Genomic DNA, 24,998 nt, shown 5'->3' on the forward strand with positions numbered 1-24,998 from the left:
ACACCGATATTTGTATTTATAATTGTATTTGTAATTGAAGAAGAAGCAGCTCCAACAGCAGGAAGACAGACTCGAGACTCGCGCACCGCACCGCCAAGCCATTCGACGTCCGTGGAGCGCTCAGCTTAAGCTATTGCAAAACATTAAAGATCGGAACAGTATTGACGGTTTTTCAGCTTTCCCACAGCGGAAAAACAGGGAATAGGTCGCCGCGGTTAGCGTCGCGTCGCGTCGGTGTGCGTGCGTGTGTGTAGAGTGTGACCCACTCCAAATCAAAATTAACAGTTTTTTTTCGAGTTTACCGCGTAAAACTTCTTCCTGCGAAGTTTGAAAAGTCCACAACGTAAGTGCAACCGACATAGATCCGATGAGATCATCTTAGAGAGTGCAAAGTGCATGTTATGATTGTCTATTTGGGAGAGTTCGTGTCTGTGTGTGTTGTAACAGTTACGTCTGGCCCAGAGGTAACCGTCGTCATCTCTTCCCATTGCACTATTGCTCTAGCCACTAACCATACAGCATATAGACAACCCATTTCATACAACGAAAATGGACGCGAAAATTTCTTGCGACAGGCCCCAGCAGGCCCCAGAGCGGATTTCTTACGCTCTTTTACGCTCATCGTTCGTTCATCTTACGCTCATTCTCGCATTAAATGTTTTCTGTTTCTCAGTCTCTAAACGGAGCGCGATGAAGAAGGTTGGCCTGCGCTTCGGTTGATCTTTGTGTGTATGCGTGTCACACATTCACATACACGGGTGTATGTGTGCGTGCGATTTCGTTTCGAAGCCAGCGCACAAAATTTTGATTTTTCTTACTTTTCAGGCTTGCTACCCTAACCAAATTCGGGTATTCGTTATTTGATGAAATGACGAAAGAAATTATATTATTTTTTATATTATATTTTTTATTATTTCAGCATACATTTTTAATTTATTTAGGAATAAGATTGAGTGTTAGTAGTAAATGATTACTGTATATATATTTTTACGAATCATTAAAAATGAATATGAGAAAATGAGAAATGAGAAAATTTCAGAGTATATTTCAGTCGGAGTCACTTAAAACGCCGATTGCTTTTAAGTTTTTGTTGTTCTGCAAGAGGCTTGTGCATGCCTACTCTAACGATGGAATGATTTTTAGGGGAGGGTGAAGACACGAAAACAGCTGATGGAATTGTTTACCTTTTTTGTTTACAATTTTTCAGGCACTTGTTATTAATTTGGGTTATTGTGAGATTTAATTAAATTATTGTCGTCAATTTAATAATTTCCTTATATATTTTGGAACTTTAAAAAAGTCGCCGCTCGAATTTTTTACAGATATACATATATTTGTATATATATACATACATATTTACATTGGTTTTCTGATACCTCTTGCAGAACAAGAAAAACTTAAAGGATATAGGCGTTTTGAGTAACTCCGACTGAAATATACTCTGAAATTTTCTCATTTCTCATTTTCTCATATTCATTTTTAATGATTCGTAAAAATATATATACAGTAATCATTTACTACTAACACTCAATCTTATTCCTAAATAAATTAAAAATGTATGCTGAAATAATAAAAAATATAATATAAAAAATAATATAATTTCTTTCGTCATTTCATCAAATAACGAATACCCGAATTTGGTTAGGGTAGCAAGCCTGAAAAGTAAGAAAAATCAAAATTTTGTGCGCTGGCTTCGAAACGAAATCGCACGCACACATACACCCGTGTATGTGAATGTGTGACACGCATACACACAAAGATCAACCGAAGCGCAGGCCAACCTTCTTCATCGCGCTCCGTTTAGAGACTGAGAAACAGAAAACATTTAATGCGAGAATGAGCGTAAGATGAACGAACGATGAGCGTAAAAGAGCGTAAGAAATCCGCTCTGGGGCCTGCTGGGGCCTGTCGCAAGAAATTTTCGCGTCCATTTTCGTTGTATGAAATGGGTTGTCTATATGCTGTATGGTTAGTGCTCTAGCCTAGCTGTACATTGTGTGCGAGCGAGAGAGTCCGTGCCCGGACAGGCGACACACGCTCAATAGGAACAACAACAATACAAGCAATAACAAAAACAAAAACAAAAACATTGGCCAAAAGCAAAACAATTAAAAGAAGCACTACACACAGCCACTAAATAATAAGTCAAACTCGGTGCGGTCGGTGGTTACTGCAAATTGCCAAATTAAATATTTAGTCGCAGCAATTTGGTAGAGTATTTGCCGATTTGATGTCCTTGACATAATTTTCTCTCTTGGCCATCGATTATGCCAGAAGCAGCAGCAGCAGTGCTACCACCACTACCAGTGGTGGCAGTCCACCCTCCCCTTGTCGTCCTCTCGCTTGCTCTTCGGGCCTTCCACTCTTTCCCACAGGGGGTTGTTGTCTGTGGCCCGTTATCATATATTTGTTGTTGTTGTTTTTGTACTCTGCATGGCTGATAAGGTGCAGGCAGTGTCGTCAAGTCTGAAATATTAATTCCCAAGTGAGGTGGATGTGGAAAACCACATTCTATATCTTGCGGTTTATTTTTAAAAATTCTTTCCAGATACATATACTATTTTCCAATCTCTCTCCCACTGCGACCGATCCTGGAGAGTTATCGGGTTTTGTTTTCCTCCCCAGCCAGGCGACTTCTGATGACCTTCGGCATCTGTTCGAATGGAAAGTCATGCACTAAAAATAGTACAACTACAACAACAAATCACACACACACACACGCAGAGAGAGCAGAACAGAGACCGTTTGTCTTAGACCGCACTAGGCGGCGAGTGGAAGAGGGACGGCTGGCTCAAGTTCATTGTCCTTGATCGGTTGCATTGGAGCGGGATAGACGTAGAGCACAGGGGGGCTAACGTGGGAGAGTGACTCGCTGGCGAGAGAGTAAGGCTGGAAGAAATAGAGAGGGCGGAGGGGAGACAACATGCGGGTCATACGTGTCACCACATTTATCAATGCAGCGTGCGAGCGAGACGGGGAGGGAGTAGGAGTTGGGGTGGCCCGAAACAAAGGGGTGGCTCTGCCAACCAACCCTCTAATTATATGAAAATATTTTTAAAATAATTTCCAGTTATCTGAGAATATCGGTTCGTAACCAAAAAACAGTCGATTCATGCAGAAAGAGGGCCAAGTTTATTTATTTCCCTCGAGGCTCGGCTTTCACGGCAAATCCAAACAAGTGCTCCCCACTGTCCGATTTTCACACGATCGATCGTGTCAAGCTTTTCAGTGGAAGGCCCACCCCAAAACCTTAACCCTTATCGCCGCAACCAGGAGCATGCTCGAGCCTGCTCTTGGAACCAATTCCAAAATAGGGCTTGAGTCATGACTCGACAAGTGTTTGCTTTGGCTTATCGCCGCCCCGGGCTTATCAGTTCCAGTTCCAGTAACGCTCAGTGCCAGCAGTAGTGGCTGGCTATGGTGAGTACCTGCCTGCCCTGGATGGTACCTGCAAGTCAACAGCACTATCTACCCACCCCTCCCCCCGACCGATCGACCAACCGACTGGGATCAGTAACCTGTGCCGTTCTGTCAGTCTGAGTTCGTTTCCCAAAACATTCAGTTCTCTCCCTCGGCATTCCAGAATGTATATTTTCTAAAAATCATCATAAAAAAGAAACAAAAAAGTTCTATATATATTTTTTATTGTTCTATTACTAAGTGTGGCTTGGGGTAAGGCGACTCCAATGCGGAAGTGATATACCTGAGTAAGTTTGGATTTTCCTCAACGCTCCCTGGAGATCTCCGGCAGCGCCGCCGCCAACAAGCAACACTTAACGCCCATAAATTAATTACCAGACGGCACGTAAGGGTTAACAACGATGGCCAGTATGGCCATGTGGCGTTTCTAATTAGTTCCACCCCCCTCCCCCCCAGAGGGTATTACCTTTTTCTAATCTTCTAGTTCGAGTTTTTAAAAATATTATATATTTTATTTTATTTTATGGTTCATTTTAAGATGAGGCTTGGCTTGAGGCTAGTTTCGGTGAGTTATTTCTTTAGTATTCAGGTGGCGATCGAAAGAAGATATATTCTCAAATACATGACAAGCAACAAAGGAATTGAAGTCCCCCCTTATTTATTTTTTGTATTCTGTGATTGATACGCCCCCCGATACCCGATACCAGATACGAAATGGGTGCGAAAACGATTCGAAAATAGAAAGGCATGCATGGACCTGATTAGCCAGGCCCATATACATCCAGACGTTGATTAATGGCTTTAAAGGGGGGGTTGTCGTGCGCAAAAAAACCAAAAAATAAATTACAAAAATCAGACAATTCTAATTAATTGTTTCATTCTCTTTTTACAGATCTCCGCATATATTTTTTAATCGCAAATGACTCGCGACTTCCATAAAATTCTCCATAAAAGTTCTCGCCAAAAAAACGAAATTTCTCGTTCATCAAAATAGTTACTTTTTCGAGGCTTAATTTTAATTAAAAACCAGACACGATCTTGTTGGAATTGCTGCTATTTTCTTGGCTTACTAGTTACACTAACTAAACTAGTCTAATCACCCCCCCAAACACTACTAAAGATGTTCAGCCCCGAATATGAGAAACGAATCCTGAAACACTGCAGTCCCGTGGCCAGGAACCTCTTCGACAATCTCGAGTCCTCCACCACGCCCACATCGCTGGACAGGTTCATTCCCTGCAGGTGAGAGTCTTTAATTTTAATTCTAAAAACAAATTAAAAAATCTTGTTTAGTTTTCCTGCAAAGTTTGTTGAACTCCACGAGCCGTTATAGTGCCATGTCATGTTTTCCGCTTTCGAGAGCCGGCCTGGTTGGGGAAACCTGGTTCTATGAATTTCCCGCCTGACTGCCCTCCCCGGGGGCCGGCCTAACGGTGACTCCATCCATGGCCCAAACACGTTCTTGGCCAAGAGGCGTTCTTGGTCAAGAACAGGGCCCGGTTTTAGTTCGTTTCTCTGAATTTTTTTCTGACTTTTTTGAGGAGTTTTTAAAAAAGTTTTAAAAAATTGAGTTACCCCTAAAAACACCTCTTTTAAGGCCTAATTATATTATAGCCCTCATATAGCCCTGGATCCTCTCTGCATCCCCTCCCTAGAACCCTCTCAAAATATGACTCAAAGAAGTCTTAATTTTAGTAAGCAAGTAAACCCCATATATATCTCTTATAATTGCCCTCAAAGACCTCTTATCTTTTAGCCAAATTGTGTCCAGCTTATAGCCCATTAGGCCCAAAAGAACCTCAGAGACATGGCGGCTCAAAAGGTTACCCAACGAACCCGAACTCCAGTCTTAATTTATTCTTTTTTTTGGCCAAAAGGCAGGTCCGAAAAAGAAGACTCAGCTTGATGGGAAAACGGGGAAAATTTGAAGCTTGTTAGCCAAGTTAAGAGCCAACATTGTTGCCTCATTGGAGTTCAACGACGTGGGGCTTCCATGGAAGTGTGCAGCTCACATCGTGGATATACTTTTATTCATTTTTTTAAGCTGCCTTTTGGAGCTTAATTAGTTTCCGGTTAGAATGATGATGATGAAGTCCCCCCCTACAACCACCTGATTGTCTGATTGAATTGTCATGCGTCCCTGCAGTGACCCCCCCAATGGGGGCCCATCCGTTGATGAAATTTGATTTATTCGAGGTGGAAGTGGAGGTGGAAGCCAGCACTTCAAATGCGTTTGGCCAGATAATCAAAAAAGGGGTGCCTATGTGGGGGTAGCCACGTTTACTGCATTCGTAAACAGTTTCCAGTAGTGCACCATTGAGTGTCACGGCTTTAAAAAAAAATGTCTATTATTATTATTTAAGTTTATAAACATTTTTTTTTGCTTTTTTTTGCAATTCGACCGTCAATTTTTGCACGTTGCACACGTTTTTGGTGTCTAATGGAGCTCGGAAATAATAACAATGCCCGGTGGGAACTGTCTGGGCTGGGGGAGGACCCTGGAGGCCGGCCAGACGATATGGATATGGATATGGATATGGCCCGCCATTCAATTTCAATGAGTTGGCATAATTAAGGTTACTAAGGAGGGGAAGTGGGGTCTAGAGATATAAGAAAGGGCTTGAATTCAGGCTTTTCTTCAGAGACATACTTCAAAGTATAGTATCTTAAAGATAGCTAGATAAAGATAGCTACTATATCGTCTAGTAGTTCAAGTATGAAGCCTCCTTGGCTTTTTATTAATGGCCCTTTCATTGCATTACCATTTTACACAAAACTTAATCATATTTAGTTATTAATTCCAACTAATTAACATTTCTCGTGATTTTGGATTCGCCCCCCACCCATCCCCAATCCTACAGAGCCAACAACAACTGGCAGACCAACTTCGCCTCCATCAACAAGTCGAATGACAACTCGCCCCAGACGAGCAAGAAGCAGCGGGACTGCGGGGAGACGGCACGCGATAGCCTCGCCTACTCCTGCCTCCTCAAGAACGAGCTCCTCGGCTCGGCCATCGACGACGTGAAGACCGCCGGCGAGGAGCGGAACGAGAACGCCTACACCCCGGCCGCCAAGAGGAGTCTCTTCAAGTACCAGTCGCCCACCAAGCAGGTTAGTTTCTCCATTCTATGATGCATCTATATATAATGTTTATAAGGAGATATGGTATGGGTAGTATCGGAGTATAGTGTTATAGGGTTTTTGGGAGGCTTTTGGGTGGATAGTTTCAAGACCTTGGAGAAGGAAAAAGAGGGACTTTCTTTAGGAAAGTTATAATAAATACTACACAACTTTTATATTATATATAATACTATACTATACTAAACTATACTATACTATACTATACTGTACAAGAGTATACTATACTATATACTTCATATACTGTACTATACTCTATTCTGTACCTACTCTTGGCGAGTCATCTAGAGATTGTGATGTATAGAGATATATAGTCATGTAAAGCAAGTAGAGTCTGTATGATATAGTGTATATGAGTGAATATGATATGTATATAGTCATATCTTAGAGTAGATAAGAGTAGTGGAGTCATTGGGTTTCTGTTCTAATGGGTTTTCTATCACAGACTTGAGGAATAGATCCATTATATCACTTTTAGGAAAGTTTTTTCCTACAAGTCCTACAAGTTCAATGTCTGTCCTATATAATAGTCTATATATTATAGCTTTTCTATTAAAGACGTGATAAATATAATATTTTATTATATATCATACCATATAATATAATATCAAATGATATCTTTTATGAGAAAGATCTGTTTTCTATATGTTGTAGAATTCTATAGTTCATATATTTTGCAAAATTGGTTCAAATAGGCTAGTTTTGTAGGGGTTCCTATAGACGATATGATTAATACTACATCATCTTCCATCACATCATATCATAACTCTTAAAAGAAACATGTTGGACCATTTTTAGAACCAAAAAGTAACTCCATACTATAGTTAAGTCTAGTTTTATAAGGTCTTCTATTAAAGAATTTATACAAATTATCAAATTTGGTATCATATCATACCATATCACTTATAAGAAAGTTCTCTTAACTAAAAGTTTCTACAATTTCTGATCTAAATATTCTCTCTCTTTGAGAAATAGACTCCAAAATACTAGTTTTATAATGTTTTCTAAAGAAACTATGATAAATATTATATCATTATACACCATATAATATCACATGATACCACATCACTTATAAGAATGTTGGAATAACTATTGATAACTTCTATTAAAAAAAAGAAACTCTTAAATCCCAGTTATATAGAGAAGGTTTTCCATCAAAGATATATCATATTTCTATCATATGATATCATATCACTTTTAAGAAAGAAGAAACTCTACAGATCTATAACAAGATCATAATAAATATAATAATACTTATCTAATATCGATATATCTTTTATAATATCTATATTATTAAGACCAATAATAATACTATGAATTACTCCAACAATATCTTCTATCAACACAAATATCAAGCCCAGCACTTATCCAAACATCCAAAAAAGAGCAATTTTCCTGAAAAAGAACCCCAAATATAGAATGCAGATCCAGGTCATCGCAGTTGACTCTCCATTGAGGGCCCCGGCGGCGGTATTGTATTCTTGCAAGAATGCATTTAATTGAATTTGCAGTCGGTGCTAATTGAGGTTTCTTATTTCTTTATTTCTTTCTTTATTTATTTTTTTATTTTTTGCAAAAATAGCTTGGCGGCTGAAGGAAAAGTTCAATAAACTAAACTTGAGATCGTGGGAAGTGTGGATCCATCTTTCTAATGGAAACAGGTGTAGGGTATTATATTCCTCAAAAAAAAAAACAAAAAAATGAAACTAGTTTCCGCTGGGAATAGGTTTTCCTTTGGCTTTGTGTCTCTAGAGATCTTCAATTGATCTCCGGTTGGAATGTGGAAACCGGTTTTCGGAGAAGAAAAGTCTCTCTCTCCGAAGCCCGACCGGCTGGGGTGGGGGGGAAAAGTTGGTGGCCAACATCCCAAAAGAGATCTCTCCATGGAGACACGAGGTGAACAGACTCTTTGATTCGTGACGATCGTTAATGTGTTTATTTTTTACTTTTCACGATCTCTAATCTCTAATGGGCCTGTACTGTACTCTGGTTATTAAACAAATGTATAAATAGCTGGTGGTATCCAACTGTCTTGGCCACGAGATCTCCAGAAATAATAGAGCCATGGAGTGGTAGCCATTGCCACTTGTCATTAGATCTCGACCATCATTATATTTATTGTTATGCCAGACCTGACATATTTGCTTTCTTATCAGATTTATGTCGTTTTTTAAAAAAAGAAACTACAATCCCAAAGCAAATATGGTTGAAACGTGTGGGGCACGTCCGATGACCGCTCGTCTGTCGTTTAGGCCATTTTTTTCGTTGTTTTGACTGATTTTTGACAGTTGACACGTTGCCAGCCACAGACCATACATAAGCCCAACCATAGGCAGAAGCAATCCGGTATTGAAATCCATAGAGAGACGGCAGCCAGAGGCCCCTCCGAAAAGCACATTCCAACCCAACTGAGACCCCAAAAAAAAAACACACCAGCCACCTTCATCAAACAATCGAAATAATGAAATAATTATGGTTTTAGTTTCAAAACGAATGGGGGAGACCCTCTAAAGGAATATAGTTGTGAAAAAAATAGGGTATTCTTTTAGAAGAGACTTCTAGGGGAGTTTATAGGGCGGAGAACTGGAATTGGTGACGAAAGCATACGCGAGTTTGGGCTATGAATAGCTTTTAAAGAATGAAAAACTAATAATCACAGGTTTAAAGACTTAATTATGAAATTTAAAAGCATAAATAAAGTGTAAGAATAATTTAATATTGATTTAAAAAAATACCAGTGACGAAATTAAATAAAAAGTAGGGAAGAAATAGTTTAGAAGGCTGGATAAAGGACTTATCTAGAAGATTTTCTATAGAAGACTTATACAGAAGACTTTCTATAGAAGACTTATACAGAAGACTCTCTAAAGGGCTTTAGTTTTGGATAAATCACAAATTCTTATAGAAGACACTCTTAGAAGAGTTGAGAGTTAGGTGAATATATTTGTGACGAAAGCAGAAAAGAAATATCTCATAAAAAAAGCTATTCTTAGGGAAATGCTTTCAAGTACCGCGTAATAAAGGCTATAACTATAATACTATATCTATATAATACTATAATAATAATAGACTATAATACCTACAAGGCTATAATACCTTTTCCAAAAGTATAACCCATTTAAATAGGTTTAAAATACCAGTGACGAAAGTTGATAAAATGTAGAAAATAAATAGAATAAAACCACCTCTTACTTGAGGAAATTTTAAACCTCATGTACTATTCAGTAAACCCCCATACCATGTAGAGTATTTAAATAGTGAAATACCGAAAGAAAGGCAACTTGAAGTGGCTCGGACTGGACCGCAGCATCTGGGGATCTTCAACTACTACTTCAGTGGTCTAAAACGGCACTTGAGTGGAATGGTTTTATGGTCATGGCCCGGAGCTTGGAGCTTGGAGCTCGGAGCTCGGGGATCTCTCTGGTGTGCTCATTTGACTCGGAAACTTCAAGATCTCGAGTGGCCCAACTCTTTCTTTGATTAATGGCGACCACAGGGGGGGAGGCCTAATGGAGCATATATTCGGCAATTGGCAACTGTCGAGAGGTGGCTCGATTTTGCGTCTCCCGGCCATCAGTCACCCGCAAATCGTGGCCCATTCATCTACATCACGCCCCCACAATTAACACGGCACCCAACATGCCACTCCCCTTTTTGTTTTTTTTTTTTTTTTGGGAGGCCCTTGGTCACAACAAACAATATGTAATTCAATTATGTGCGGTCGCAGAGCTATTGTCATAAATAATATAGTCGTGGGTGGAGGCTCCAGACCCCCACCACCACCACTAGCCCCCCCCTATAGGAGGTTGTTCGGTAGGAGGTATGGAAGTCTCGCAGACACTTCTGCCATTGTTTTGATTGATTTTTGTTGGCTTCAGAAAGGTGTGTTGGCAATTTCTAATTTTCGGTGAATGGAATGGCTTTGTGGTTGAAATTCCTGGGGGTTTTTTTTTAGTAAAAAATAGGGAATTCTTGAGTCTTGTGACGAAGGTACGTTAGTTTTTCTCATCTTTTAAAAGGTTTTAATAATTTGAAAGTATGTATCTCTTATTTATAGAACTGATTTTAGGGGTTTTTAATTAAAAAGAAAAATGGAAGGGAATAAAAACTCTAGAGAATAGATTTACCTTAGTTTTGTGACGAAAGTACGTTCGTTTTCTTGATTTCTCTTAGTGAGGTTATCTTTTAAAAGGCTTTAATAAGTTAAAAATAGCTCTTATTTATAGATTTTAATGAATTTCTGATTTTTAATTAAAAAGAAATTTGAAAAATAAGGAAGACATAGAATCTTGAATTTAACTAAAGTTTTGTGACGAAAGTTGACTTCAAAGCTTGAGTTTGTAAGAGTTTCTGTTTATTATTTTTCATAATCGGAAAAGATTTGAAGACATTTTTCGACTTTTCTTAAAAAAGAAACCAATATAATATAGAATACTCTTCCCTGACAGTTTAGAGAAGATATTTATGAAAGTTTAGTGACGAAAGTACTTTTAATAGAGTTTGTAAGAGTTACTACATATTTCTATTTATTTTCTAACAGTAATATTTTCTTTTTCTATTGAAAAGAAATATAGAAAATAGAAGAGACTTTCTAATAGAGTAAGAGTTCATATACTAGATTTATTTTAGTGACGAAAGTACATTTTATACAACTATTTTAGTCATATCTATAAAGGTACCAACCAAAGCAAATAGATACCAATATTTCCTTTAATAATTTCCAATAAAATATAAAAATGAATAACCCCAAACCCTTGATAATATAACTATTATATCCACACCCCAAGTCACGCACCTGTTACTCTGATTTCAGCTCTTAAAAATTATTTTCTTATTTACTGCCCATTTTCGAATAGCCATTAAGCAGGTCTTTGGTCTTCTAGTCTTGTAGTCTTCCAGTCTTCAGTCTTGAGTCGGATTTTTATTGTTATTATAATTATTAATTTATGCAGCAGACCTTTGCATTAACATCCCATTAGCGATGACTATTTTGGGGGGCTTTCGGTTGCCTTTATTTCTTTCCGAAGCGATTAGGTTGGCTTGGATGGCAGCTACAGATCGCAGATCGCAGCGACAGGTTCAACATTACCATTAAACATGGTTACCCCCTTCCCAAGTCCCCAACCTCCCAACTCTCCAGTATTAACTCTTTTTTTGGAATCACGCTTTCTGTGTTTTTTTTTTTTATTTTATTTTCTTGACGGTTCTCTCGCTTCTGGTTGGCTATTTGTTTGTTTAATTTATAAGCCCGACTCCTAAGCGCCGCCCCCTGAAGTAAAAATAAAAATAAAAAATAAAAAAACAAGTCTGGGATTTGTCTCTCAGACCGGCCGGCTTTTTTCTCACCAGAATGAATGAATGATGATTGTACTCTTTTCCTAAATAGATTTCTTTTGTTAATTAAATTAAAAACAAGGTTACACCATCTGATAAATATATAACACTATATATTTTTGTTTCATGTGCGATTTGAATCAAAAAAACAAGTTGTCGGATTTCCTCTAGCCATTTATCAAAGCTCCCTTTTTTTTTTTTTGGAATTTCTAATAGGCTTACCCTCTTTTTTTTTGTGCTTTTTTTAAGACTCTGCATGGCATCGAAAAACATTTAAATTTAATGGCAGTTGCTTGTACGTTTTATAGAAAAAATAGCCATTTGCAGGCCACGCACAGCATTCCCAGAAATTGGAGCCAGAGACCTTTGAAGACCAAAGACCAGGCCATTAAATTTGAACCATTAAGGACCCTACACACGCATACTTTTATTTATTTTATTTTTATTTTGTTATCTAATCCCCCCCTTTGCAATTTGTAATTAAGTTCTCTTGGTTTCCGTCTGTTAATTGAATTAAGTCTTCTCTTATTTTGTCTCTTTTTTTTAATTTTTTAAACGAATTAAAGACCCTCTGGGCATGACGTCAAGTGTATGACTCCCCGCGGGTCAAACGCACCTCTCTATATGGTATCTCTCGGGTCAGTGGGGTGGAGCTCTGTTTGCCAGGATGTTTACTTATATTATCGGTGGGAATATATATTCGAGTGTGATGACCAGAACCTGACTAACCAACCCACTATGACAAATGCTTTTACTCGAAAATATTCGGCAATAAAAATGTTGGTGGTGGTGGGGGGTTTGAAAAGGTGACGAAAGTAATGAGGAGGCTTGGAGATTAGGGTACTTGGAGAGAGTCTTACTTTTAGTACTTATACTTATATTCAAGTATAATATAAAGAAATATTTAAGTATTTTCTGTAAAATATATGTGAATGATGGCCATGGCTTTTTAAAAAGGTGACGAAAGGACTAAAGATGATTACGAAGAATATCTATAAATATATTTATTATACTATATTTTATTCCTAACAAGTATTTAAATAGTTTCCTTAAAATATTGAGGAATAAATGTCTTAATGATGGTGAAGGCTTTTTAAAAAGGTGACGAAAGGGCTAAGGGCCTGCTTAGGGCTTAAATGAATATTTAAAGAAAGCTGTAGATATACTTCTATTACTTATTAGTGTATAATGTTAACAATAAATATTTGAATATTCTATAAAAAATATTGGGAAATAGATAGTTCTTGGTGTTAGATTTTTAAAATGGTGTTCGTCACAAAAAAATAGACAAATATTTAGAAGCTATGAATGCTTATATTAAAAACAAGGGTTTATGCTTTAATGATAAATGGAACATTAAATCAAAACTAATAAATTAAGAAAAGAATAAAAGATTTTTTTTTTTTATAAGGAACTACTTTCGTCACAAAAACCTTAGATTTATAAATAAACCCTATTTGCTTTTTTAATTCCCTGATTTCAAGGCAAATCTTTCTTGAGTTCTATGACTAATTAAGCTTTATTTTCTAGAATTGTTTATCAAATAATTCCTTAAATATTTTAATTTTTTTCAAACATTTTTTAACATTTAATCATTTTGTTTTTTTGTTTTTTTATCTTTTTGGGGAATTTTGTTTCAAAAAAAGGTCTTGATATTTTTTCTTTCAAACTATTACTCACTTTTTTTATGGTTCATTGTTGCGTAAGAAGTTCAAGAGGTTTGGGTTTTTTTTTTTTTGAAAAAAGGGGGCGGCGGAAAAGGGGGGACTGACCCTTACGCATACGCTTAACACACTTCCCGGCCCGCATTTTCTATGCAAACAAATGCGTGACAATTGCAAATTTTTGTTAGAAACACTGAGAGAAATTATTAGTCTAAAGATTATAAATATTTTTTATAAAAAAAAAAGTAAGAAAGTAAGAAATATTATTTAAAACTTAGTCAAAGATTTAAGAACTTGTCGATGTTTTCCTTTCTGGTTATCATAGTCCCTCTAATTTCTTTTCCTGTACTTTGTGGGGGATAGAGGGGGGGTAGGCCTGAGGGGGCGGTAGGCCTATGACAACCGCGGTGGCAGTTTTTAGCATCGTGGCGTTAATTGCCGAACGCCAAGTACGCGCCGTGCAAACAAAACACACTCACTGTGGCAATTTCTTGCTCGACTGCCACCGGAATTGGACCTGAATACAATAAAGATATAGATACTATACCCTATAGACCACCTAGTACCATTACTTACTACCATTATCCTTCTATTGCAGGACTATAATGGCGAGTGCCCCTACTCACTGTCGCCGGTCAGCGCCAAAAGCCAAAAGCTGCTCCGCTCGCCCCGGAAGGCCACGCGCAAGATCTCCCGGATACCGTTCAAGGTGCTGGACGCTCCGGAGCTGCAGGACGACTTCTATCTCAACCTGGTGGACTGGTCCTCGCAGAACGTCCTGGCCGTGGGCCTGGGCAGCTGTGTCTACCTCTGGAGCGCGTGCACGAGTCAGGTGAGTGGGACTAGACCCCCCTCCAAAAAAGAGCCCTCCCCATACTAAGTACTGATACTTGCAGGTTACCCGCCTGTGCGATCTCAGCCCGGATGCCAACACTGTGACGTCCGTGTCGTGGAACGAGCGCGGCAACACGGTCGCCGTGGGCACCCACCACGGCTACGTCACCGTCTGGGACGTGGCCGCCAACAAGCAGATCAACAAGCTGAACGGCCACTCGGCGCGGGTGGGCGCCCTGGCCTGGAACAGCGACATCCTGTCGAGCGGGTCGCGGGACCGGTGGATCATCCAGAGGGACACGAGGACGCCGCAGCTGCAGTCGGAGCGACGTCTGGCCGGGCACAGGCAGGAGGTGTGCGGCCTGAAGTGGTCGCCGGACAATCAGTATCTGGCCAGCGGGGGCAACGACAATCGGCTGTATGTGTGGAATCAGCACTCGCTGAGTCCGGTGCAGTCGTACACGGAACACATGGCGGCGGTGAAGGCGATCGCCTGGTCGCCACACCACCACGGACTACTCGCCAGCGGCGGGGGAACGGCGGACAGGTGTATCCGGTTCTGGAACACGTTGACGGGCCAGCCCATGCAGTGCGTGGACACCGGCTCACAGGTGTGCAATCTGGCCTGGTCGAAGCACTCCTCGGAGCTGGTCTCCACGCACGGCTACTCGCAGAACCAGATTCTGGTCTGGAAGTACCCGTCGCTCACCCAGGTGGCCAAGCTGACGGGCCACTCGTACCGCGTCCTCTACCTGGCCCTCAGTCCCGACGGCGAGGCGATCGTGACCGGGGCCGGGGACGAGACCCTGCGCTTCTGGAACGTGTTCAGCAAGGCGCGGAGTCAGAAGGAGAACAAGTCGGTCCTGAATCTATTCGCCAATATCAGATAATCAGATAATCAGGGATCAGATGGGAGGACTCGAGCTATGAAGCACATAGGTGAAGACTGAGAGCGAGGAGCCAAAGGCCAGGAGAGGATGGGGATTCGAGGAGCAAATACCAAGCAGCTAAACCAACCAATCAGCCAACCAAGCTAACTACCAATTAACCGATCTAACCTACTCGAGAGCGCTATATAACCATTCTCTATATATATATATATGTGGATATTATATATATTCTTTGTCAATATGCTGCGGACGGGAGTCCATCCTAAGTTTAGTGAATTCCTTAGTTTACAATCACCCCTAACGAGCAATAGTTTAAAAGCTGAAACTAAAACTAAACAAAATATTAACCTTAAGAGTGTATAGAGATGCGATGAATGGCAAGAGAAAATGATCAGAAAAATACTAAAGAAATCAAGAACTGAGAACTGAGAAAAAAAAAAACGAACTAAGTCTACATAAGCTTAAAGAAAAATTCTAATTCTAATTTTTAAGTTAAAAAAACAACACAAAACACTATCACTATATTTAGGTAAAACATAAAATTTTTTGTTTGTTTTCTCCCATTAGTTTTTTTTTTTTAAACCATACAATTAAGACAATTAATACAAATACTATATATATATATATATTGATATATATATATATGTATGTGCATATATATTTTTTTGCTTAGCCAAATAAGAAGGATTTGATTGATTTCTCGCAATCGCTTATTCTAAAGCACATACACACCAACACACCAACTCACTCCACTCATAATCCAACTATGTATATGTAATAAATTTATACAATTTTGCAATATGCCCCAAAAAATCAAAGAGTTTATATTTTGTTTTTTTAAGAATAAGCCTGGTTTATAACTTGAATGGGGGCCTCTGGGGCTTAGCCGTTTCTCAAACCACCCGCTTGAAAAAGCTCAGCTTTGACCGTGAATTCCCCATCAGGGGCAAGCTTTTTGACGCCTGTGGTGGGCGGCCAAGGTGGGCGCCGGGAGCTTTTGATTGGAAGCTGCGTTTCATCTTCGATTTTGCACTGGCCAGGGGCGTGCAGTTCTTTGGAAAAGGGGATCGGCATGGATTTTGGAGACTAAGACATCTTAAATTATACATAGCTCGGCTAATATTTGGAATATCCTGGAATGGCTTACTTTCCCGATCTTGGAATTTCAAGTAGAATCATTCCCCATCAAAACCTAGCAATAAATTTTTTGACCCATTTTTCGAAATTTTTGTAAGGGGTACCCTTAGGATTTTAGCCAAAAATTGACCAAAATTTTTTTCGGGGGATTTTTCCAAACTTTGGATGCAGAATGAAGGAGATAGGAACCCTGATTCATAATTGGTATTCCGTTTTGGAATCGGTTTCGAAATAATTAAAATATCACGAAAAGAGTGAATGAAAAATTCAGATTTTGAAAAAATAGAAAAGCTCCAAAAACGGATTTCAAAATTTTGGAATTTTCCGGAAGGAAAATGTGCATAGCTCGGCTAATATTCGGAATATCCTGGAATGGTATACCTTCCCGATCTTGGAACTTCAAGTAGAATCATTCTCCTTCAAAACCTGGCAATAAATTTTTTGACCCATTTTTCGAAATTTTTGTAAGGGGTACCCTTAGGATTTTAGCCAAAAATTGACCAAAATTTTTTTCGGGGGATTTTTCCAAACTTTGGATGCAGAATGAAGGAGATAGGAACCCTGATTCATAATTGGTATTCCGTTTTGGAATCGGTTTCGAAATAATTAAAATATCACGAAAAGAGTGAATGAAAAATTCAGATTTTGAAAAAATAGAAAAGCTCCAAAAACGGATTTCAAAATTTTGGAATTTTCCGGAAGGAAAATGTGGATAGCTCGGCTAATATTTGGAATGTCTTAGAATGGTATACCTTCCCGATCTTGGAACTTCAAGTAGAATCATTCCCCATCAAAACCTGGCAATAAATTTTTTGACCCATTTTTCGAAATTTTTGTAAGGGGTACCCTCAGGATTTTTGGCAAAAATTGACCAAAATTTTTTTCGGGGGATTTTTCCAAACTTTGGATGCAGAATGAAGGAGATAGGAACCCTGATTCATAATTGGTATTCCGTTTCGGAATCGGTTTTGAAATAATTAAAATATCACGAAAAGAGTGAATGAAAAATTCAGATTTTAAAAAAAAGAAAAGCTCCAAAAACGGATTTCAAAATTTTGGAATTTTCCGGAAGGAAAATGTGCATAGCTCGGCTAATATTCGGAATATCCTGGAATGGTATACCTTCCCGATCTTGGAACTTCAAGTAGAATCATTCTCCTTCAAAACCTGGCAATAAATTTTTTGACCCATTTTTCGAAATTTTTGTAAGGGGTACCCTTAGGATTTTAGCCAAAAATTGACCAAAATTTTTTTCGGGGGATTTTTCCAAACTTTGGATGCAGAATGAAGGAGATAGGAACCCTGATTCATAATTGGTATTCCGTTTTGGAATCGGTTTCGAAATAATTAAAATATCACGAAAAGAGTGAATGAAAAATTCAGATTTTGAAAAAATAGAAAAGCTCCAAAAACGGATTTCAAAATTTTGGAATTTTCCGGAAGGAAAATGTGGATAGCTCGGCTAATATTTGGAATGTCTTAGAATGGTATACCTTCCCGATCTTGGAACTTCAAGTAGAATCATTCCCCATCAAAACCTGGCAATAAATTTTTTGACCCATTTTTCGAAATTTTTGTAAGGGGTACCCTCAGGATTTTTGGCAAAAATTGACCAAAATTTTTTTCGGGGGATTTTTCCAAACTTTGGATGCAGAATGAAGGAGATAGGAACCCTGATTCATAATTGGTATTCCGTTTCGGAATCGGTTTTGAAATAATTAAAATATCACGAAAAGAGTGAATGAAAAATTCAGATTTTGAAAAAATAGAAAAGCTCCAAAAACGGATTTCAAAATTTTGGAATTTTCCGGAAGGAAAATGTGGATAGCTCGGCTAATATTTGGAATGTCTTAGAATGGTATACCTTCCCGATCTTGGAACTTCAAGTAGAATCATTCTCCTTCAAAACCTGGCAATAAATTTTTTGACCCATTTTTCGAAATTTTTGTAAGGGGTACCCTTAGGATTTTAGCCAAAAATTGACCAAAATTTTTTTCGGGGGATTTTTCCAAACTTTGGATGCAGAATGAAGGAGATAGGAACCCTGATTCATAATTGCAGATTCCGTTTTGGAATCGGTTTCGAAATAATTAAAATATCACGAAAAGAGTGCGGCAAAAATTCAGATTTAAAAAAAAAGAAAAGCTCCAAAAACGGATTTCAAAATTTTGGAATTTTCCGGAAGGAAAATGTGGATAGCTCGGCTAATATTTGGAATGTCTTAGAATGGTATACCTTCCCGATCTTGGAACTTCAAGTAGAATCATTCCCCATCAAAACCTGGCAATAAATTTTTTGACCCATTTTTCGAAATTTTTGTAAGGGGTACCCTCAGGATTTTTGGCAAAAATTGACCAAAATTTTTTTCGGGGGATTTTTCCAAACTTTGGATGCAGAATGAAGGAGATAGGAACCCTGATTCATAATTGGTATTCCGTTTCGGAATCGGTTTTGAAATAATTAAAATATCACGAAAAGAGTGAATGAAAAATTCAGATTTTGAAAAAATAGAAAAGCTCCAAAAACGGATTTCAAAATTTTGGAATTTTCCGGAAGGAAAATGTGGATAGCTCGGCTAATATTTGGAATGTCTTAGAATGGTATACCTTCCCGATCTTGGAACTTCAAGTAGAATCATTCCCCATCAAAACCTGGCAATAAATTTTTTGACCCATTTTTCGAAATTTTTGTAAGGGGTACCCTCAGGATTTTTGGCAAAAATTGACCAAAATTTTTTTCGGGGGATTTTTCCAAACTTTTGATGCAGAATGAAGGAGATAGGAACCCTGATTCATAATTGGTATTCCGTTTCGGAATCGGTTTTGAAATAATTAAAATATCACGAAAAGAGTGAATGAAAAATTCAGATTTTGAAAAAATAGAAAAGCTTCAAAAACGGATTTCAAAATTTTGGAATTTTCCGGAAGGAAAATGTGCATAGCTCGGCTAATATTTGGAATGTCTTAGAATGGTATACCTTCCCGATCTTGGAACTTCAAGTAGAATCATTCCCTATCAAAACCTGGCAATAAATTTTTTGACCCATTTTTTGAAATTTTTGTAAGGGGTACCCTCAGGATTTTTGGCAAAAATTGACCAAAATTTTTTTCGGGGGATTTTTCCAAACTTTGGATGCAGAATGAAGGAGATAGGAACCCTGATTCATAATTGGTATTCCGTTTCGGAATCGGTTTTGAAATAATTAAAATATCACGAAAAGAGTGCGGCAAAAATTCAGATTTAAAAAAAAAGAAAAGCTCCAAAAACGGATTTCAAAATTTTGGAATTTTCCGGAAGGAAAATGTGCATAGCTCGGCTAATATTCGGAATATCCTGGAATGGTATACCTTCCCGATCTTGGAACTTCAAGTAGAATCATTCTCCTTCAAAACCTGGCAATAAATTTTTTGACCCATTTTTTGAAATTTTTGTAAGGGGTACCCTTAGGATTTTAGCCAAAAATTGACCAAAATTTTTTTCGGGGGATTTTTCCAAACTTTGGATGCAGAATGAAGGAGATAGGAACCCTGATTCATAATTGGTATTCCGTTTTGGAATCGGTTACGAAATAATTAAAATATCACGAAAAGAGTGAATGAAAAATTCAGATTTTGAAAAAATAGAAAAGCTCCAAAAACGGATTTCAAAATTTTGGAATTTTTTAGAAGGTAGATCAAGGGGTATATAACCTTCCCGATATAAGAAGATTAAGTATTAAAATCTGGTAATAACATTTTGGACCCATTTTTCGTAATTAAAGGGTATAAGGGGGGTTTTATTTAATGGGGGATGTTTTCTGCTACCACATGGTCTTAACTGGGCCGAAACCGAAAGCACAATGGACACGATAAGTCAGCAAAAGCGTTTGCCGATTCAAAGTTCTCCTAGGAGGTGGATTGGTGGAGTACAGGGGTCCTGTCCAGCTGCTCTCCTGTCACGGAAACAAGGTCAACGAGGCGCTGCTGACGATAGTCCTTGGACTGTCCTTGGTTTTGTGCATCCTTGCAGGACTCTTATGGGATTAAATATGTTTTAGTTTTAGTTATTATTTATCTTTATAAACTTATTACTTACAAGGTTATTAAATATATCTATTTTTTAATTTTTATTTTAATTAATAGTAAACCCCCTTTGGCCTACGACTCTGGGCCATGTCTGCAGCTTCCGTTGGCAGCGTCGGCGGCTTCGGTTGCGGCGACGTCGAGCTTCTAGTTGTTGTTGTAATTGGGTTTCTTGGCTGCGGCTGCGGCTGCTGGTGCTGCTGCTGCTGCGGCGCTTGCTGGCTGCCAGCTTCTGCTGCGACTGCGACTGCGACGACGTCGGCTTTTCAATTTCAGCGTATTTTTTGTCGGTCTTGTGTTTTTTTGGTTTTTGGCCAAGTCCAAGTTTAACGCCAGAATCAAGTTCAGTTGCGCCGCAAACGCGTCGCGGAAATGTTTGGTCGCATCGAACCCGTCCTACAAACACAATATTTTTAATATTTTCTTAAAAATCTCTTCAATCGAACCGTCGTATCCCGCATCCTTTATCCGCAAAAAAAACAAAACCGTTAAGCTCCTTTGCCGCGAAACCCACAAGGTCATCTCTGACAGGGATTAAAAATAAAAAAAAATATCTTAACATTTTCCAGGTAAATGCAGGATAATTGCAAGTTTTACCTTTATTTTATTTATTTTTTTTTTTAATGTGAAGTGCAGACACGTGTCCTTGCTGTTGTTGTTGTGGTTTGAAGGTCATTTACGCACGAAGGCCATGGCGAGGGTGTATATCCCAAGCAGGCCAGCACTAAGGGGGTGGCTGGTCGGGCGCTAGTGGGTGGTGGGCGGTGTGTGGTGTATGGTGAGTCCTCCTCTTGAGTCCGCAGTGGGCCAAATGTCAAAAGGTGAAGGCAACCAGCCGGTGGCCTTGCGTTTAAAGCAGAGCTTTTCATCATCCTGCCAGGATGCAGGATTTATAGGATACCGCCACACAGGTGGTGTGAAGGTGGCAGGATATCTGAAAGTGCAGGGAGAACAATTTTATGAATAATTGTGGAATTATATTTTAAACTAAAAGGAAAGATATAGGATTGATGATACTTGGTACTATATTTAAAAACTACGCTGTTTTAAATATTAAATTTTAAATTTTAATATTTAAAAACATTTATAAAGAAGCGGAATATAGTTAAAACCAAAAACAAAAATTATAGGCTATATAATACCAGGTACTCTAGCTCTTTTTAAATCCTTTTGTATATCATTTCTTTAAACCTTTTTATAAAGAATATTTAAATATTATAAAAATATCATTTTAAATCTCTTCATATATTTGTTTTAATAGTTTTTAAATAATTTAAAAGTGGAATAAATTTTGAACCAAAAAAAAAGTTATGGTATCCATTCTATACTATAAGATACCCGATACTTTTAGGTTCTCTCTAAAATATTCCAGTTTTTTTATTAAAAATATTTTTAAAAGATACAAATTATTGCCTAAAAAACTTAAATACATTTAAAATTTACTAGGTTAATAATCCCAAACCTCTAAAAGATTTTTTTTTAAATTAAAAGTCCATGTTGAACAATCTAACCATTTATTTTGTATAAAAACTTTTGTAATTAAAAACTTTGAAGGCCTTGGAAAATCCTATTAAGTTCTCGTCTTATAATCCCCCTTTTAAGACTCTGCCCCGCCCATATACATATGTAATTGCTAAAAATTAAAAAAAAAACAGAAATCTTCAGAAAGCCGAGAGAACCCTTGGCATTTGCATGTCAAACACAGTGGATGTTGTGGACACATTGGTTATCTGGCAACATGGTTAAATATTTGTGAGCTCGGATGGGCATGATTTGAGGAACCTCAGCATTACTATATTTTTTCTATTTTTTCGCACATTCATCTGCGAAATTTGCTCAGCGATTAGAGGCTCAGTTTTCCGAAGGTTGGGCAGTTCTAGTTGCCAATTGCGAAAGTCAATAGCCAATACGCTATGTTCTTGGCCAACTTCCGATTGGTATTCGTTCCCCACCCCCTCCTAAGCCACTCTTGTGTAAAAAATCAAAGAGTAGCTTCCTCTATTTTTTTTTTTTGGCAATTAACGCTTTCGGTTTTCGGTTTATTTTCAATTTCCAGCCCTATGAGTATATATCTTTTGTTTTGGTTTTGTAGTCGAAGCCACGACCTTGGGCGTTCAATGACCGCCACTGTCCAGTTAGCTCTGTCCATATTTATCCGCCTTTCGATCGATTTAAGCAAAAAAAAATGCAAAAGAAACAAAGACGGGCCTCTGTTTGCCTTTCAGATCGTCTCCGGATGGCACCACTTTACGATCCTGACACTGTATTAGGGTCTATTAGAGGGCGTGGGTTATCCGGGTCATAACTCTTACTCTCCCCTCCTCAATATTTCCTGTTCGATCGGGGAGGGTCTTCAACTTGACCCCATTTCAAAAGATTGTCCAGAGGACAAGGACGTTGCTTCCTTTATGAGAGCACGTCGGAAGGTCTCGGCGGAGCTCTGCGGCAATTACAGCGATTATCGGGCAGCCATATGACAGTTGCTTGGCAATTACCACGTCTCAACTTGGCCCAAAACCGTATAGATGAGGGAGGGGGGATTACAACTTGTTATTGTGGGCTCAGAACCAGAGAGCTTTATTTAGTCTGGTAGTAGTACCCAGCGTGTCTGCAGCGTGACATTCAAAATGCAAACGAGCCCCAAAACCAGTTTCCGATGCGTTCAAGTGAAGGGCTTCAGAAAAAAAAATTCAGAAAAAATCTGAAGATGAAAAAAAAAAAAAGAAACCAAATCAGGAGATTGTTGATTGATGATCGGCAATCGAACACACGCCTTGGAGATCTTGGAGACCAAAGTCTATACTATTTTGGCCAAAAGGCAAAGACCAAGGTACGGAAACGCTCCCTGGGGTTATTAAACCCCGCCGAAATGAAATTTTATATGCAGCACTACGTCCCCAACTCGGAACCCTAAAAATATCAAGATATGGCCTTTTTATGCATTTTTTTTACAAGTTTATGGAAGCTTTTTGGCCAAGATCATTAAAAGCGGTCTATAAACCTTACAAGTTGGAAGAATTTTCGGGTCCCCAGACTTGTGGCTTCTAAAGTGGAGGTCTCTGACTGTAATTCCTTTTGATTGGATCCAATGCTAATAACTCACTTTCCGCTGAGTGACAGTTTAAGCCAAAAGTTATAAGTCAAATGGGTCTAAAGCGCGCACAATGGCTCTATAAACGGTTTAAGTATTTTTGAATTATTTTCTGTTTACGTTTATGCTGTTTTTTTTTTTTTTGTTTTCTTCGGGTAGTTGGGTCATTGTACTTGGGGTATTTTTTTATATTTTCGTTTTCTTTTAAACTACACTGAGAGAAATTAATAGATTATAAAGAAAATATTATATAATTAAAATATATCTTTAAATAAGAAAGTATATATATACTATTAAAAAAATATATATATTTTTTAAAAGGTATATATATTTTAGGTGTAAAATTTCTCTCAGTGTCTTGAAAAAGTCAACTGTTGGAGCGAAAGAGAGGTCCATACCATACCCAAGACCCAAGACAGAGACCAAAAGCATTGACATTGAAAAATATGCAAACGGTAGATGGCCAGCCAGATAATCCAATCTGATGCCTTCGATTATGGTATTTTAATCGAGAAACAAGAAGAAGAAGATGGCTGCTAGAATGGCCAGTTGGGTAATCGATTACCAATTGTTGTCACTTGTCGGTCCGAATTATTAATGCGAATTGATCGGGATTGATCGGCGGCGGCTCTATTGTTTAATAACTTCCAGTCTAGTCCATAAATAAACTGGAATGAATTCGCCAGCTGAGTGACAGGCAAGTTCATGCGATGACAGAGAGCAAGGCCAGGGGCGTCTCAAATATTTGCAAGTCATTGGGTGGGGGGACTCTGTTAGTCTGTATTATGAACTTTATAAAAATGTTATTAGCAAATATTATTTATTTGGTGAGAAAAATAAAAAGGAAACAGTGGTGGGGTGTCAACTAATCCCCTTTCCATCATTCAACCCTAAGCCCTTGTGTCGATCTTGTACTCTCTCACCTTTTGGGTGACAAATGAACTCCTGCTAACTCCTTCGCACACACGTTGATTTTATTGATGTTCTCTCCCACGCTCTACCTTTTGTCCCCCTCCCGCTCCAGTTACATCGTAATGGGAGCGGGTAAACGGGTGTGTGTGACAATGACAGCACTCAGCACATCCCCACCCCCCTTGCCACCTGGGCTAACATGGCGAGAGCAATTGTGCAAACAACATAAATAATACTTATAATAAGCGGGGCTGCAAAGTGTCATCATTAATTATTTTCCCGCTTTACAACCCCAGAGTGGCGGAACGTGATGGGTAAAAATTGTTCCTTGGCCTGGCACTAAAAAAAAAAGTATCCAAATAATAACGTAAAGTAAGCATACACACAGATACACACACACACAGAGACAAACATGTGGAGAAGAATCAAGCTGTGCGTCATTTTTCTTCTTCTTTTAACTAATTAACAGAGTTGTCGGCACGGCGCGGGTTGACCTTCACCTTTTGGCCAGTTG

The 24,998-nt window shown here is 38.6% G+C and overlaps 1 protein-coding gene and 1 long non-coding RNA gene across 3 annotated transcripts; one reads left to right on the top strand and one right to left on the bottom strand.

The window, feature by feature from the left end:
* Nucleotides 1-24: 24 nt before the first annotated feature.
* fzr (fizzy and cell division cycle 20 related) lies at nt 25-15,867 on the top strand. Of its 2 annotated transcripts, none has more exons than XM_017235152.3 (5): nt 25-343; nt 4,313-4,662; nt 6,282-6,534; nt 14,158-14,391; nt 14,456-15,867. In XM_017235152.3, exons 2-5 carry the CDS (start codon nt 4,541-4,543, stop codon nt 15,281-15,283), a joined length of 1,437 nt encoding a protein of 478 aa, XP_017090641.1. In that variant the 5' UTR covers nt 25-343; nt 4,313-4,540; the 3' UTR covers nt 15,284-15,867. The 2 variants fall into 2 exon arrangements, with proteins under 2 accessions (XP_017090641.1, XP_017090642.1); XM_017235153.3 differs by lacking the exon at nt 25-343 and adding an exon at nt 3,538-3,707.
* Nucleotides 15,868-20,915: 5,048 nt separating this feature from the next.
* On the bottom strand, nt 20,916-24,465 carry LOC138925716 (uncharacterized). The gene is made up of 3 exons (XR_011441927.1): nt 24,138-24,465; nt 21,079-21,415; nt 20,916-21,005 (listed from the first exon to the last, which is right to left on the bottom strand). It is a non-coding gene; the product is annotated as an uncharacterized lncRNA (long non-coding RNA).
* Between the last annotated feature and the right edge of the window lie 533 nt (nt 24,466-24,998).

The sequence above is a fragment of the Drosophila bipectinata genome, chromosome XL, assembly GCF_030179905.1.
Source record: "Drosophila bipectinata strain 14024-0381.07 chromosome XL, DbipHiC1v2, whole genome shotgun sequence".
In the NCBI taxonomy this organism is placed as follows: Eukaryota; Metazoa; Arthropoda; class Insecta; order Diptera; family Drosophilidae; genus Drosophila; species Drosophila bipectinata.

Excerpts from the sequence above, each read along its gene's own strand:
- fzr (XM_017235152.3), top strand. The coding sequence starts at position 4,541 with ATGTTCAGCCCCGAATATGAGAAACGAATCCTGAAACACTGCAGTCCC. Across the intron at positions 4,663-6,281 it reads GACAGGTTCATTCCCTGCAG|AGCCAACAACAACTGGCAGA; the intron begins GTGAGAGTCTTT and ends CCAATCCTACAG. Across the intron at positions 14,392-14,455 it reads GGAGCGCGTGCACGAGTCAG|GTTACCCGCCTGTGCGATCT; the intron begins GTGAGTGGGACT and ends TGATACTTGCAG.